Source organism: Ictidomys tridecemlineatus, chromosome 11, assembly GCF_052094955.1.
Source record: "Ictidomys tridecemlineatus isolate mIctTri1 chromosome 11, mIctTri1.hap1, whole genome shotgun sequence".
In the NCBI taxonomy this organism is placed as follows: Eukaryota; Metazoa; Chordata; class Mammalia; order Rodentia; family Sciuridae; genus Ictidomys; species Ictidomys tridecemlineatus.
This window is the reverse complement of record NC_135487.1, coordinates 21,775,978-21,791,907: the sequence shown is the minus strand read 5'-3', so window position 1 is coordinate 21,791,907 and position 15,930 is coordinate 21,775,978. Positions and strand designations below refer to the sequence as shown.

Below are 15,930 nucleotides of genomic sequence, written 5' to 3'. Positions count from 1 at the left end.
TTGTGATATTGTGAATGGAACCCAGGGGTGCAATCTTACCACAGAGCAAAACATCTCCCTAGCTCTTTTTATTTTTATTTTGAGAAAGGGTCTTGCTAAATTGTGAGACTGGCCTCAATTTGGGATCTTCCTGCCTTAGTCTCCTGAGTAACTGGGATTATAGGCTCGGCCACTGCATCTAGCTAGAGTTTATTTTAGTGGGATTTTATTTGTATTTCAAAACTGATTTTTAAAACTCATTAATATAATATTTATAACTTTCCTAAGTCAGACTTTGAACAATTAAAAATAACTTTACACTTGAGATAATTCAACAATGGGTACTTTTATAGGATATTACTGTTATTTTTTTTCTTTTCTTTTTTTTGGGTAATTGTAGATGGACAGCATGCCTTTTTTGTTGTTGTTGTTGTTGTTTTATTTTTTGTGGTGCTAAAAGATTGAACCCAGTGCCTCACACATGCTAGGCATGCGCTCTGCCACTGAGCTACAGCCCCAGTCTTGAATATTTTTGTTGATGCTTATTTTATACTTATAATTCTTTGAGGTTCTTAGCTTCATGTACACAGTATACAAGTTGATTCCAAGGTCTTTGTGTCCTCAGGTTGTTCAGTCACTTTTAAGTCTGGCAGAGTTATGTTATACTATTTTTAGCCTGTGGATTCCTTGGGTGTAAACTCCAAAAGTGGAAGTGGCCACTATCCTGCAACTATAAAAAGATGGTGGTCCCTTGAAGATAGGTAGTCATTGGTTCAGGCATTCACCCCACAGAGGTTTTTATAGGAAAGAAGTAGGCTTCTGGCTATATTTGTATTGGCTGTTTTTTTTTTTTTAAATACCATTTTTCCCTCTTAATTTCAAAAAGTTACTTTTATTTATTCTTTAAAAAAAAACAATAAATGCTTATTACAAAAAAACAAAAAAACCAACCAGAAGGTACAAAGAAAATAAGTCTATTTTAGGGGGATTGAACTCAGGGGTGCTTTACCACTGAGGTATATCCCCAGCCCTCTTTATTTTTTTAAGACAAGGTCTGTCAAAGTTGCCAAGACTAGCTCTGAACTTGGAATCTTCCTGCCTCAACCTTCTAAGTAGCTGGAAAAATATGTGTGCATCTGGCTTTATTTTTAAATTGGAGTCTTGCTAAGTTGACCAGGCTGGCTTTGAACTTGAAATCTCCCTCTTCTGAAGGAACTGGGATTATTAGTGTGTGCCTCCATACTCCAAAAGTTAATTATTAATACCTGACTTCTAGGGGCTGGGGATGTGGCTCAAGCGGTAGCGTGCTCGCCTGGCATGCGTGCGGCCCGGGTTTGATCCTCAGCACCACATACCAACAAAGATGTTGTGTCCGCTGAGAACTAAAAAATAAATATTAAAAATTCTCTCTCTCTCTGTCCCCCTCTCTCTCACACTCTTTAAAAAAAAAAAAAATACCTGACTTCTAGATTTTTTTTCTGCATATGCATATTTGTAGATAAACATATTGATAGGATCATGATATATATTTATTTGGATTCTGGGGAATTAAAGTGTCCTTTACCACTGAGCTACATCCCATCCCTTTTTCTGTTTTTAATTTGAGAGAAGGTCTTTCTCAATTGCTTTGGGCCTTGCTAAGTTGCTGAGACTGGCCTTGAACTTGCAATTCTCCTTCCTCAGCCTCCTGAGCTGCTGGGGTTATAGGTGTGCCACCTTGTCTGGCTATTTTAAAATATTGTCCCTGCCCCCTTAGTATTATTTTCAGTAGCTGTCATAGCATTCACTGCATTAATATGCCTCGTCCCCTTTAACCAATTTTCTTGTTTTGGTACCATTAATATTATTTCCAGTTTTTCACTGTTCCAAATAGTCTGTGATGAACTTATTGCTGCCTGTATCTTTGTGTATGTTCTTACTTATTTCCTTGTATACATTCCCAGAAGTAAAATCTCTAGGACTAAGTGCATGTGAACTTTTAAGGGTTTTGTGTTATGCTAACAAATAACCCTTAGATATGTCTTATTTACCTTCCACTGAGTGTCCCTTATATGTTATTACAATGAGAATGATTTTTTCTTTTTTTTAATAAGATGTCTTACTGTTTTATAATACTACATTTCTAAGCTTTGGATGCTAGTTCTAAAAGCAAATTCCCTTATAATTGTTTCTTTTTTAAAGGAACTTAAGAAGTATGGAGTGACAACTTTGGTTCGAGTTTGTGATGCTACATATGATAAAGCTCCAGTTGAAAAAGAAGGAATCTACGTTCTAGTGAGTGTGTAGTGTTTTAGTTTTATTTTGTGACAAATAAGTTGTACCTTTCAAATACAGATATTTATAAAACTTGGTGTTCAGTAATTTTGCTTTTTAAGCTTATAATAGTAAATATTGATAACAATATTTAAAATTCCTTTGGATCACCTGGGTGTGGTGGTGCATGCCTGTCATCCCAGCGATTTGGAAGGCTGAGGCTGAAAGATGGCAAGTTTAAGGCCAATTTAAGCAATTTAGGGAGATCCCAAGAAACTTAGTGAGACCCTGTCTCAAAAGTAAAAAGGGCTGGGGACATTGCTCAGTGGTTAAGTGACCCTGTTCGATACCCTGTTCGATCTCTAAAAATAAAATAAAATTTCTTTGCGTTAATTGGCAGTTTTATTCAGTGTGTTCTTAAAGCCTACAAATGCAGAGTATTTTCAACAAATAAAAAAGCAAAATTGGGTATACATTATTTCAAGAAAATGGAAAATTTCATTTTGTATCTTTAAGAAATTAATATAGTACTTAGCTTTCATTTCTATGTTACCTATTTGAATGTAACTGGAAATAATTTGTATCAGGTATTCTTACCTAACATAGGGAAATATCATCTGCCACTTTGCAAGTACCAGATTATTTACTTAATATTTTGTGGAAAATTTGTAGGGGATAAAAAGTGGGAGAAGAGGTTAAGGAGGAGTGGGAGAAGTCATCTTGTTCCAGAATGATCAGCATAGTTTCTGACACTTTGGTTGATTGATTGATTGATTGATTTCTTTTTTAAAAAAATATTTGTGGGATTAAATTTCTTATAATAGTACAAAGTGGTTGAAATTATTTTAAATTAAATTCCTCTGTAATATTTATGCTATTTCCTTAAGAAGATGGAAGACTCAGATTAGTTAATTTTTTTTTTTTACCTTCTTCCCTAAATAATAGTCTGAAATCCCAGGAGTGGCTTTTAGGGGCATATTAGGAAATAAAGTCTATAGTTAGGTGTGATAGAGCTATTTGATTCGATTGTGGGAAGGCAAGGTCATAAGAGAAATGGAAATTTTGTAAATAATTAGGAAGAAAGTAATTAGGAAGATATTCGTTCAAGGTTATATTTATACCTTTTACTGAGAGGTAGTTCCATAATTTTTATTTATTATATTGGTCAGTGGTTGGAAAGGCAGTTAATTAGAAGAATAAGTTTTCTCTTAGTAAGGAAGTTGTCCTGTCTGATCCATAAAGCTTCCTCACTTCCAGTTTTGTAAAAACAAAAATGAAATAGCCAGACATCATCATCATCATCATCATCATCATCATCATCATCATCATCATTATTTGTACTGGGGATTGAACCCAGGGGTGCTTTACCCATTGAGCTACATCCCCAACCCCCCATCTTTTAGTCATTTATTTATTTATTTTAAATTTTTAAATATTTATTTTTTAGTTGTAGTTGGACACAATACCTTTATTTTGTTTATTTTTTATGTGGTGCTGAGGGTCTAACCCAGGGCCTCGAATGTGCTAGGCGAGCGCTCTTGTCACTGAGCCACAACCCCAGCCCAGCCATTTATTTATTTATTTTTCAGTTGTAGTTAGACATGATACTTTTATTTTATTTATTTATTTTTATGTGGTGCTGAGGATTGAACCTAGGTGAGTGCTCTACTGCGGAGCCACAACCCCAGAACCAGTCATTTATTTTTATACAGGGTCTTGCTAATGTTGCTTGGGACCTTGCTAGATTGCTGAGGCTGGCCTTGAACTTGTGATTCTCCTGCCTCAGCCTCCTGAGTCACTGAGATTACAGGTGTGCCTCATCCCCTCAGCTGCTGCTGCTGCTTTTTTCTAGTAGTATGGCATGATCATATGCTTGCATTTCCATTTCTAATTTATAGTCCATGGATCGGAAATCACTGAGGGTAAATGGAAACATATAAAATGCAGCTCTGTGGGGTTTTTGGTTTTTGTTAAATAAAACAAATATTTAAATTCTGAAATTAAGTCAAATGCAAGTTCATTTCCCTGTTTTTTGAGTATGTTCTCCAGTGGATAGATGAGAAAACTTGTTTTGATGTGTGGCAGGGTGAGAAAGTGACCTTGGATTGAATCAGTAAGGTTAGTAAACATTTTCATGAAATAAAAATGAACTAAAGAACCCAAACTAGTTTGTAGAAGATAATGGTGGGTCTGGGACTTATTTCAGGCCTTTAAATTTAGCTTTTTGTTTTGTTTTAAATAGCTATTATCAGATAAAATTAAAGGTTTAATTTAAGCTTGAAAAAACAAGGATATTTAGTGTTAAACTTGAAATTTCCTTTTCTTACACAGAGTTTTAAAATGGAGTTAATTTACATTTGCCAGGTGAAGAGAGTTTGGAATGTTTCACTGTAAGAGGACCTTCCCCCACATATAAGACCTTTTAATCCTTTGAATGCTCTTTCAAATAAAAGGTCACTGAAGGGACTAACTAATGTTAGTTTTAGCTGTATTAAGGTTCAGATATTTCTAAATGAAGAATGCTTTTTCTTTTTTACTTTTTAAACCCATGCCTCCAATATGCTAGGCATGAACTCTTATCTCTGAGTTACACCCCTAGCTCAGCAATTCTTTTGGGGGGTGTGTATGTGTGTGTTTTAAAGGAACATGAGTAAGGGAAACTTTATTTTCCTTAAGTAGGTGCATTTTAAGGGCGTTTACAGGAAGTAAGCTCTTGACTAAGGTGCTTATGATTTTACTGCTGTTTACAGTTAAATTCTGTAGTGACATTTATAATAACACTGACAGCCTTTTAATTGTGGGGTGTAGTTGACAATTCAAACATAATGTGCTGTTGTGGCTAATGGACTACGTGAAGTGTTCTAGTGGTGCCAATAATGAGTACAGAATCAATTTAGTGCTCTGTTGCTTTTTTATTTCTCTAGTATCTTAAAGTGTTCTTAGTCAGTCTCATTAGAATAGCCTTGTTTAAAAAAAAAAAATCCCCAATGGTGTTTTTCCATTTCAGTCTTTGAGAGGAGAGAGGGTGTGTAAAATATGATTTCTGCCCATTTGTGTAGGTTTCTCAAGACCTCTTGCTAGGTAGTAAGGAAGAAAAAACTCCTGCATACAACCCAAATTAATGAGTTCAAGAAGAGAAATGGATATTTGAGAACATGGTCTCCATTTGCTCAGGAGCTTATTATGTGATATTGTCTTTGTTAAACGACAAAGATTTAAAATTTAGTCAGAGATTTAAAATTTTGCTACTTGCCTTTTTTTTTTTTTTTTTTTAAACCAGTGAGTGAACTTGGAGGTACTCAACCACGGAGCCACATCCCCAGCCCTATTTTGTATTTTTATTTGGAGATAGGATTTTTATTGAGTTGCTTTTAGCACCTCACCGTTGCTGAGGCTGGATTTGAACTCTGGATCCTCCTGCCTCTGCCTCCTGAGCTGCTGGGATTATAGGCATCCTTTTTTTTTTTTTTTTAAGTTGTTGATGGACTTCTTTATTTTATTCATTTATTTATATGTTGTGAGGAGAATCAAATCCATTGCCTCACACATGTTAGGCAAGTGCTGTACCACTGAGCCCCAGCCCCAGCCTCATTTTTTTTTTTTTAATAAGATAAAGATGGTAGTGTGTTTTTATTCACTAAATGTTGAATTTAGTCTTTCTCTAAGAAAAGATATAGTCATCTGGAAGATAATTCTCAAAAATGCTTGTAGAGATTAATGAGACTCCAGTTTGGTATACTTTGCCGGAGTGGACTTTTAAATCATGTTGATATGTGTTTATTCTTTTATACTCTCTTGGATTTAATTGTATTTTTTTCCCAGTATGTCTACTGCTCAGATAAAATATTTGGGAAAACATTAGCTCTTATGACTGATAAAGAGATTTCTGTACGATAAATTTAGATGGTTGTGACACTTTGCATTTCATTGAGCAGACTAATTTATTTGGCAAATTAAATTTCAGTCTTAGGTAATTTTTAAGCAATGATCAGAATTGTTGTAAGAACAGGTACATATGGCATAGTTCAATTAGGCCTGCCCTATCTATTCTGTGCAGCTCTTCTTCATTAGGATGTTAGACTTGGAGAAAATATAATTTGATGTAAGAGATAATTTCTTTTTAGGATTGGCCATTTGATGATGGAGCTCCACCCCCTAATCAGATAGTAGATGATTGGCTGAACTTGTTAAAAACCAAATTCCGTGAAGAGCCAGGTTGCTGTGTTGCAGTGCATTGTGTTGCAGGATTGGGAAGGTAAACTTCTACTTTTTTCTCTTATTAATCTGAATTCATTATCATGCCTGAGTAAGCCATTGAATATTTCACTCTGGTAGAAATTTGCATGTATTATTCTAAATAACATTAAATTATTGGAAAAGAAATGAGAGCAAAAATTAGTATAATGATTTTTTGTTTGTCTGATTCTGATAGCATATTGCACTTATAAAGAGTTTTTATTTTTCCCCATTTCAAGTAATTGAAGATTTAGATAATTGGAATGGGCAACAGAATTAAAATCATTTTAGAGATTGAGGACTCTAACTTGGTTAATTTTGGATTGAGATGAGTGGAAAGTTTACAGGTGGAAAGCACATGACTGAATTAAACTCTTAAAAGGAGATGTATAGACACTAGGAATTATTCCTGGGATGAAGTTGCAACACCCTCATCAACAGCAGATTAAATGCAAATTTATGATGTGCATTTGACTCAAAACATTAGTGTAAGCTGCCATTGCCTCAAGGTGGTGGTGACTAAGGCTGTTAACCCTTTTTTTAGTTTGGACTTTTTTTTCTCAGAAGGTCCAGTTTCTTGAAGGCTGATGATGATAGTATTATAACTTTTCTTAGAGCAATCTTGTTTTTTATTTTACTTTCTTTTGGGTACTGGGGATTGAACCCAGGGGTGCTTTACCACTCAGCCACACCCTCAGCCCTTTTTATTTTGAGACAGGGTCTCACTAAGTTGCTTAGGCCCTCACCAAGTTGCTGAGGCTGGCTTTGAACTTTTCGATCCTCAGCCTCCCAAATTGCTGGCATTATAAGCATGTGCCATTGTTCCTGGCTAGGGCAATTACTAGTAGTTGTACTAGTTAGGTAGTATACAGTTGATGCTTTGTAATGGACTTTTTTAAAACATTGTTTTCTCAGATTTTAAAAAATAGAGATAATAGATAATGAGAAAATCTGGAGTTATAATGTGATATTTTAAAAAGTAAAGATATCTTACTATAGGTTTAGAATATAGTGCTTTACTAAAAACAGGTAATAGTATAATGGTAGAGATTTTTACTGTATTGGAAAATATCAGATATGTTAGTAGATGGAAGAAGTTAAAGCTCAAACTTTGTTTTGTTTTGGTAATATGCAATCCTGGGTTTTACAAAATCTTTAATTTCCAAATACTTTTGGATATTTACTAGGCTTCTTTTTACAGGGCACCTGTGCTGGTTGCACTTGCTTTGATTGAATGTGGAATGAAGTATGAAGATGCAGTTCAGTTTATAAGACAGTGAGTATGAAGTTTTTATGTTTAGAAACATATAAAGCAAGATCGTGCTTGATAAAGAATTATGAAAAGTATTTGTAGTATGGAATAAGTTGCTGGCTTTGGCTTAAAGTAATTCTTTGAAGGTATACAAAATTTCAAACAAGTGATAAAGGGACTCAGTTCTACAACTCCTAAGTTTAAAGGTTTTCAGATTTGGGCGTCAAATTTGGACATTGTAGAATATGTTCACTATGTAGTTTGAACATGTAGGAATCTTGAAAATGAATAATTAGTGTCTCATTGATCTAGTGCCCTTTTAATAGATTCCAAAATACCTTCCATATGCAACTTTGCTTTACCAAGAGGCAAGAAGAATGTATAGAGAAGTAGATTAATCACCCTATACTCTTGTTCAGGCACAAAATTAGGATGGTAGTACTCAGACAGAACCTTAGCATTGATCTGAAATAATAGGCCATGGCATTTTATTGTCCATAATTCTTTTGTCAATTATTGTCTTGCATTTTCAATCCTTTCTTCTTATTTTGGTACCAGGGATTGAACTCAGGTGCTATTAACCACTGAGCCATATCCCCAGCCCTTTTTTTTATTTTGAGACAGGATCTCACCAAGTTGCTTAGGGCCTTGTTAAGTTGCTGAGGTTGGGTTTGAATTTGCAATCCTCCTGCCTCAGCCTCCCAAATTGCTGGGATTACAGATGTGTGCCACGGTCCCCAGCTCAACTCTAAAGAGAAAAGACTGTGTCAGAGGGCATGAATTATATGGTAGTAGCTCCAAGACAGTGACCTATTTCAGTGAATGCCATTTGCCATCTGTGTATGTCTTGAACCTGCTGCTTCATCTGAATGTATGTGTGTGTTTTTTTTTTAAAGCATCATAAATACTTGGTATTCTAGTCTGAAGAATATATTAATCTAATTGGGAAGAATACAGTTAGATGTCTAGATAAACCATTCTGATAGTGGTGTGGGTTGTGGGGTTGGGGGCGTGTCCTGAGAATTGAGCCCAGGGCCTTGCATATACTAGACAAGCGCTCTACCACTGAGCTGCATCCCAGACTTTTTTAAGTTTTGAGACCAAGGTCTTTATTAGTTAATGGGCCTCAAACTTTCAATCCTCTGCCTTGGCCTCTTTAGTAGCTGGGATTACAGACATATGTCACTATATGGAGCCCATTCTGATCTTTATTTAAATATATTGTAATGAGAGTTAATCAAAGAAGAAAAAAATTTGTTCTAGGAAAGCTCAGAAAGTTCATGTTGGCAACTTAGAAATCTTTAAAAAGGGATGTGGTGTGGGATATGTTGGTTTTCAGTAGGGTGGAGTTAGAAAGACATTAGGCCATAAATAATGCATCTTAAGTAAGTCAGAAAGCTCTTTTATTACTTGGTAAAAATTTGCCATTCTTTATTTTCAGAAAAAGAAGGGGAGCATTCAATTCCAAACAGCTGCTTTACTTGGAGAAATATCGACCTAAGATGCGATTACGCTTCAGAGATACCAATGGGCATTGCTGTATTCAGTAGAAAGAAATACAAACGAAGGCTTATGTGATTGTGGCATTTAGAGGGAACTCTTGGTACCTGGAAATGTGAATCTGGAATTTACCTGTGTCATCGAAATAGTGTTGGATTCAGTACTCCTCAACCACTCTTCTTAACAATTAGGAAAAAGTAAACAAATAAGAAATCCCTCTATAACGTGAATAAAATGTTTAAGAAAAGAAAAAAGAAAAAAAAAGAAAGAAAAAAGGGATTAATTCAGTGAAGGATGATTTTCTCCTGGTTTTGGAGTTTTAATTTCTGCCAGGATCGAATTATTTTAATATCTCCTGTCTTTTTTAACTTTTTCAGAATAGGTCTCTTAAGGAAAACCAGCAGAATATTAGCCTGTGCAGAACCACCTGTTTGGGGAGCACATCTTTCATTATGCTTGGCACATAGATTTCCCTGTGGTGGGATATTTGGGAGGAGGAAAGAGGTGCATTTTCCCCCTCTTCTTTGTTTTCTCTTGTCCCCTCCTTTCCCCTGATACACATTGTAGATGGACTAGGAGAAGCCCTTATTGCTGTAGATTTGCGTGCAGTCTGGCAGCCTTAAGCCCATCTGGGCACTTTTAGAGGAAAAACAAACAAACAAAAAAAGTTAAAAAACACCAAAAAAAAAAAAAAAAAAAAAAGGCATGCAGGTGGTTTTAGTCTTTACTGATGATGGAGTGTTCATCTTAGTTTCTTTTCCTCAAAGCCTTGATCTAACATTAGGCAAAGTAGCCAAGAAACTTTTGTTTTGGTAAATTAGTGGGCAAATAGCATTTGAAGAGGAATGTTTATTCTCAAAGAACTTAGCTGAGAGTAGAATTCTTCTCTTTACCAACCAATGATGCTAAGTGAGTATCCCAGAAATTTGTTTTCTGAAGAGGACGGCTCTAGTTCATTACTAAAAATATGTTAAGGCCGAGAATTAGCACACTCTACAAAGAGTAGAATTGTGGACCATAGCACTACTCTGATTTTCTGTCTAATGATGTCAGGGAATACTGGTAGCTTAAAACTTTTACTTCAGGACTTAATTGTACTCTGAATTTTCGGAAATGGTCAGAGGAGCAACAGCAAATTCACAATATTTAGGTCTTGAGAAATGCCTGTGGTGATCATTTTTCAAACTATTCCCTATATGTATAGTTCAGTTGAACCACTGATTGCCTTGTTATTTTCTTTCTAGGTTCTTTTTGAGATAAAAAAAAAAAAAAAAAAGTCACTGGTTCAGAACCAGCAATGCTATAAACAGGGTAGAAGATACCAGGCAACCCAATGAGAAGCAAAGGGACTGTTTTGCTTATGAAGTGGTATAGTAGCATTTTTGCAAATCTCTGCTGGGTTCAATGTGCTGATTTAGAAAGAAAAGCTGTTTTTCTCCTCATTTGCAGAAGGCAGTTATGACCAGGCTGTATTGACAAAGCAAGTAGAAGGGCACCATCAGGGGTTCTTGCACTCTTTTCACCTAAATATTAAATAATAGTGCCCTGCTTCTAAGGCTCTGAATACAGGCTTAGAGTCATCTTGTCTTGCTGGAGTTTGCTGTGCAGAGCCATAAGCTTTCCATTGTGTTAGTGTCAGCTAGGCCAGTAGGAATGGCACAGGACCTCGTCTCTCACTGATGATACCTCAGACGTTGGCCGGCTATGTGAACTGCCTATTTCCTATTGCCGGAGTTGTTTTCGATTTTTAACTAAATACAAATCTGTAGATTCTCCTTTCCCTCATCCCAGCAAACAAAGCAAAATAGTGCTTTTTGACATTGTTTCTAGAATTTTCAAGTAAAAAAATGATGGTACTATCCAAAATTCTTTTTTATTTCTGAACATGACAATAGATTCCTTTAACACAGACTCGAGATCAAATCAAAATATAGCCTCTAAGTTCAGATATGCTTTCAACTCTTTGGATCAATGCCATCAGAAACCTTTTCCATTTGACATCCTCTGAATGTTGTTTGGGGCGGGGGGGAGTATAGGTGTGTGCATTCACATGCATGCAGCCTCCATCAGTACCAGTGCCTGCCCGAGTTAGGAGAACTACATTCCTGGTTCTAAGCGAGAAGAAGGGTATATAAAACAAAGTGAAACATTAGCCCTCATTTTATTTTAAATTACAGACTAATGTTAATTGTTCTCAGAACTGGATTTTTTCCCATCAAAACATTTTTTTCCTTTGGATTTAATAAAGTATTGCTAGCTGAAGCCAGTTTGACATGGTGAGAGAGATGTCAGACTGATGAAGGGTATGCAGCCTGATTTAAAACCAAACCCTGAACCCTTTTAAAGAACAATAAAACATATTTTACACGTTCTTTGTGCATTTTTTTCCCCTCTACCTCCAAATGGAGTTTCATTTGCGCCCCTTTTCTCTTGCTATTCTGAAGATCTGTTTTGTGCCTGTTAATTTACTACAAGGAGGTGAAATTTGAGGTTGGGAAGTACAAAGATTTTGTACCATCCAGGTGTTCAATAAGGGAAAACTTAACCATAGTTGAGATAGAACTGGTACTTTTCTGGTTTAGTTCACCACAGTGGGAATTCAGCATCTTGTCTCATTTGAAAGGATTTTTTTTAACACCTAAACAAATTTTAATGAAGCATTAATAAACTTTGATGAAGCAATGCAAGTTTTTATTTAAACCCTTGAAGAGCAATTGAGAATAGCAAGTTTACATATCGTAGGGTTTGGGGGTAGGAAATTTCCCTTTAATTATGAGTTTGCATTTATACATCTGGATAGCTTGTGTGTTCAAAGTATTTAAGAGTTAAAAGGTAAGACGGATCCTACTTTGGAGTATCTCAGTCTAGAGAGGGGAATTGGATATGTAGACATAAACATAATGGGTGGTTGAACCACTGTGTTACCTATAATTCATTGATCTTTTTGCCTGTCCAATTTTCATCTTATTTTAACCTTATTACCTAGCTTAGATTCTGTGGTCCACTGTGATAATCACTGTTGGCTACATAAAATTGCCTTGCTTTGTCTCCTTATACTGTTAGACTCCACTTTAGGTTAAGTTCAGTGTCCTACCTTATTTAAATTTTGTGCAACTGAATGCATTGATTTGGTCTTTGTCATGACTTGTAGATCTCATAGTCCTACTACATTATTTCCATTTTCTATTCTCCTTGAAGACTAGAATACATCATCACTCAGTTTCCAACCCCATAAGCTTAGAAAATAGAAACAAAACTTCCACAGGTTCCTACCCACCCACCTGCATCTGTGCTACACTTTAGTTACAGATTTTTCTTCTTTTTTTTTTTTTTTTCCCCTTCTAATGGTGGGGATTGAATCTGGGCCTGACACATTGCTAGGCAAGCACTCTGCCTCCATCTTTTTTAGTTAAAGCTCTTCCTCTTGTGACTAGGTTCCATTTCTTATTCAAAGGGCCCGAATTTAGGCATTCCTTCTCCTGTTCATTATCTTTTCTTTCTGCTAAATCATTCTCATCAGCTTTCAAACATGTTCTTATTTCTTGCATTCTAAAAATCTTGTTTAAACCCACATCTACACCTTCCACTACTATTCTTTTCTGCCTTTCATAGCAAAACTCCGAAGTTCTTTCTGTTTTTCTCTTTTGAGTGCACTTAAAATGAGGGTATTAATTCCATGGGAACTTCCCATATATACACCATCAGAACCTCTGTGGCACTTGAATCCAATAGTCAATTCTCATTAGTTTTTTTTTTTTTAAATCTCCAGTACTGGGAATTGAACCCAGGGTTGCGCTACCATCGAATAACATCCCCAGCTCTTTTTGTTTTGGGTTGCATCTTGCTAAGTTGCTGAGGCTGTCATTGAACATGGAATCCTCCTGCCTTAGCCTCCTGAGTTGCTGGGATTACGGACAAGTGCCACTGTGCCTTGCTTCTCAATATTTTTGACCTGTTAACAGGACACGGTTGATTATTCCCTCTTTGAAAGTTCTTTTGCAGAAAAGTGCACACCCATTGCCCACCCACCCCCATGATGTCCATGTCCTAAGTCCTTGGAACCTGTGAATATTACTTTACATGGCAAAAGGAATTAAGTAAATGGGGTTAAGAGTTTTGAGATGGGAAGTGTCTCCTGAGTGATCTGGGAGAACCTGATCCAATAGCATGGCTTCTAAAAGCAGAGAACCTTTCCTGGCTGAAATTAGAGCTACAATGTTGCTGGCTTTGAAGATGGAGGAAGGACCCATTTGCCAGGGATTAAGGGCAGTTTCTGGAACATAGAAGAGGCAAGGAAACAAGGAATCCAGCCTGCCAACACCTTCACTTTAGTCCTATGTGGGCCTTCTATAGAACTGTTAAGATAATAAATTTAGGGCTGGGGTTGTGGCTCAGTGGTAGAGCACTTGCCTAGTATGTATGAGGCACTGGGTTTGATTCTCAGCACCGTATAAAAATAAGTCAATAAAATAAATGTCTATCAACAACTAAAAAATTTAAAAAAAATAAATCTATTGTGGTAATTTATTAAAGCAACAATAGAAAATGAGTATAGATGATTTGTAGTTGGACACAATATTTTTATGTGGTGCTGAGGGTTGAATTCAGGGCCTTGCTTGTGCTAGGCCAGCACTCTACCACTGAGCCACAATCCTAACCCATTCTTTCATTTCTCTATCTATGTGAACTTTATTCTCTGGACTCTTAGGCCCATGTTCTTTGCCTCCTTAAGATCTCATAATTGTTTTGCATTAAAACTTCAATTTCTACTCAAATTTCAGTTAGGCTTTTGTGAGCACCCAGTTGCCTCCACCACATCACAGGCATGCAGCACTGTCTCAAACTTTTGATTTGCCTCTCCGCCAGAACATAAGCTGTGAAGGGGGTGGATGGTTTTTGTTGCATCTGTTTTGTTCATATTTTCAGCATGTAGATTGGTGCTTGGCACATAGCAGATGCTCAATAGACATTGAGTGAAAGGGCGCTCATAGAGGCATAAATGAACTATGGTACTAGGGTTTAATACAGCTGCACTGGAGCACATGAGGTTCCATATTGTCATGTTTAAGCTGGGTTTTTTCATTTTTTATGATACTGAGAACCAAGGGCACACTGTCACTGAGGGTTTTTTTTGGGGGGGGGGCGGGAGGTACTGTGGGTATTGAGGATTGAACTCGGGGGCATTCAACCACTGAGCCACACCCCCAGCCCTATATTTTTGTATTTAGAGGATTTCACTGAGTTGTTTAGCATCTCACCTTTGCTGAGGCTGGCTTTGAACTTGCAATCTTTCTGTTGCAGCCTCCCAAACCCTGGGGATTACAGGCGTGTTCCACCTGTGCCTGGCACCACTGAGCTTTTTCACTTTTACTTTTTACCCCCAGCCCTTCTTTATTTTTGAGACAGGGTCTTGATGAGTTGCTGAAGCTGGCCTTGAACTTTAGATCCTCTTGCCTCAGCCTCCTGAGTCACTGGGATTACAAGTGTCCATGCCTGGCTTGAGCTGGGTTTCAAAGTATGAGAGAGTTTGATGCACAGTGAGATAGCTCTTTATATCCTCTCGGGTGGGTATAATAAAAAAGATGGACAGTCACTTGGCGTGAGTGGAGAAATTGGAATTGCTGCTGTACATTGCTGGTCATAATGTAAAATGGTAGTGCAGCCAGTTTTGAAAATGATTTGGCTTTTTTTTTTTATCAGAAAGTTAAGAGTTGCCATATATATGACCCAGCAATTCCTATATAGTCAGTATCCATTTCTAGATATATTCCCAAGAAAATTGGAAGCATTACTAGTCGCCTGGGGTGGGGATGGAAAAGACTGTTAATGGATAAGAGTTTCTTTTGGGGATTATGAAAGCTTTCTGGAATTAGTAGAAACAGTTGTACAGCGGTGTGACTGTACAAAAAGCCACTGAATTGTACACTTAAAGATTGAGCTGAGAGCCAGGCATTGTGGCATTGTGTAATCCCAGCCACTTGGGAGGCTGAGGTAGGACGATTGCAAGTTCAAAGCCAGTTTCAGCAACTTAGCAAGGCTTTAAGCAACTTAGAGAGACCTTTCATCAAAAAATAAAAAAGGGCTGAGGCTTAGTGTTAGAATATGTACTCATCATGTGTGAGGCTCTGCTGAGTTCAATCCCCAGTAAGTGTGTGTGACTCTATACACACATGTATTTGTGCATCTATAACACATGATACACTGTTCTAGGCACTAAGGATATAGTAGAAAACAAGTCAAATTCTGCCCTGATAGGGTTTAACTTAGTAGAGAAGATAGAGAATAAACAGCTAATACATTTTTGGGTAGTAACCAATGCTCTGAGGACAGGGAGAAAATAAAGCATGGAAGGGATAGGGACAAGGGCTATAGTTGGTCAGGGAGCATCAGTGAAGAAGGGGAAAGAGGCTACTTTGTGCACATGCTATGTGAAGATGTGCCAGTGTTTCCTGAGCACCGTAACTATGTGTTTAAGCTTCAAAAAGTAGGCTTGGTGTGTCAGAAATAGCAGTGCAGGTAGTACGGTTAGAATACAGTTCAGAAGGAAGGAAGGCAAAATTTAGAGACTACCTCATGATTTAGTGAGGCTGGGTAGATGGTTGGAATCATATTGCGGAGAGTATTATGTATCAGAAATTAGAAAGTTAATCATTTCTGAATCTGGAGGAGACATCAGACTAAACTCTGGTTTATTCAAAATGTCCATGACC

General features: G+C 36.9%; 1 protein-coding gene across 2 annotated transcripts in view; it reads left to right on the top strand.

The window, feature by feature from the left end:
• Positions 1-11,587, top strand: part of Ptp4a2 (protein tyrosine phosphatase 4A2) — a 30,700-nt gene extending 19,113 nt beyond the window's left edge. For both annotated transcript variants that reach the window (XM_078025820.1, XM_005317733.4), the window contains exons 2-5: positions 2,161-2,253; positions 6,357-6,487; positions 7,670-7,744; positions 9,162-11,587. In XM_078025820.1, coding sequence (XP_077881946.1) covers positions 2,161-2,253; positions 6,357-6,487; positions 7,670-7,744; positions 9,162-9,270 — 408 coding nt within the window. In that variant the 3' untranslated portion in view covers positions 9,271-11,587. The remainder of the gene's footprint in view (positions 1-2,160; positions 2,254-6,356; positions 6,488-7,669; positions 7,745-9,161) is intronic.
• Positions 11,588-15,930: the final 4,343 nt, after the last annotated feature.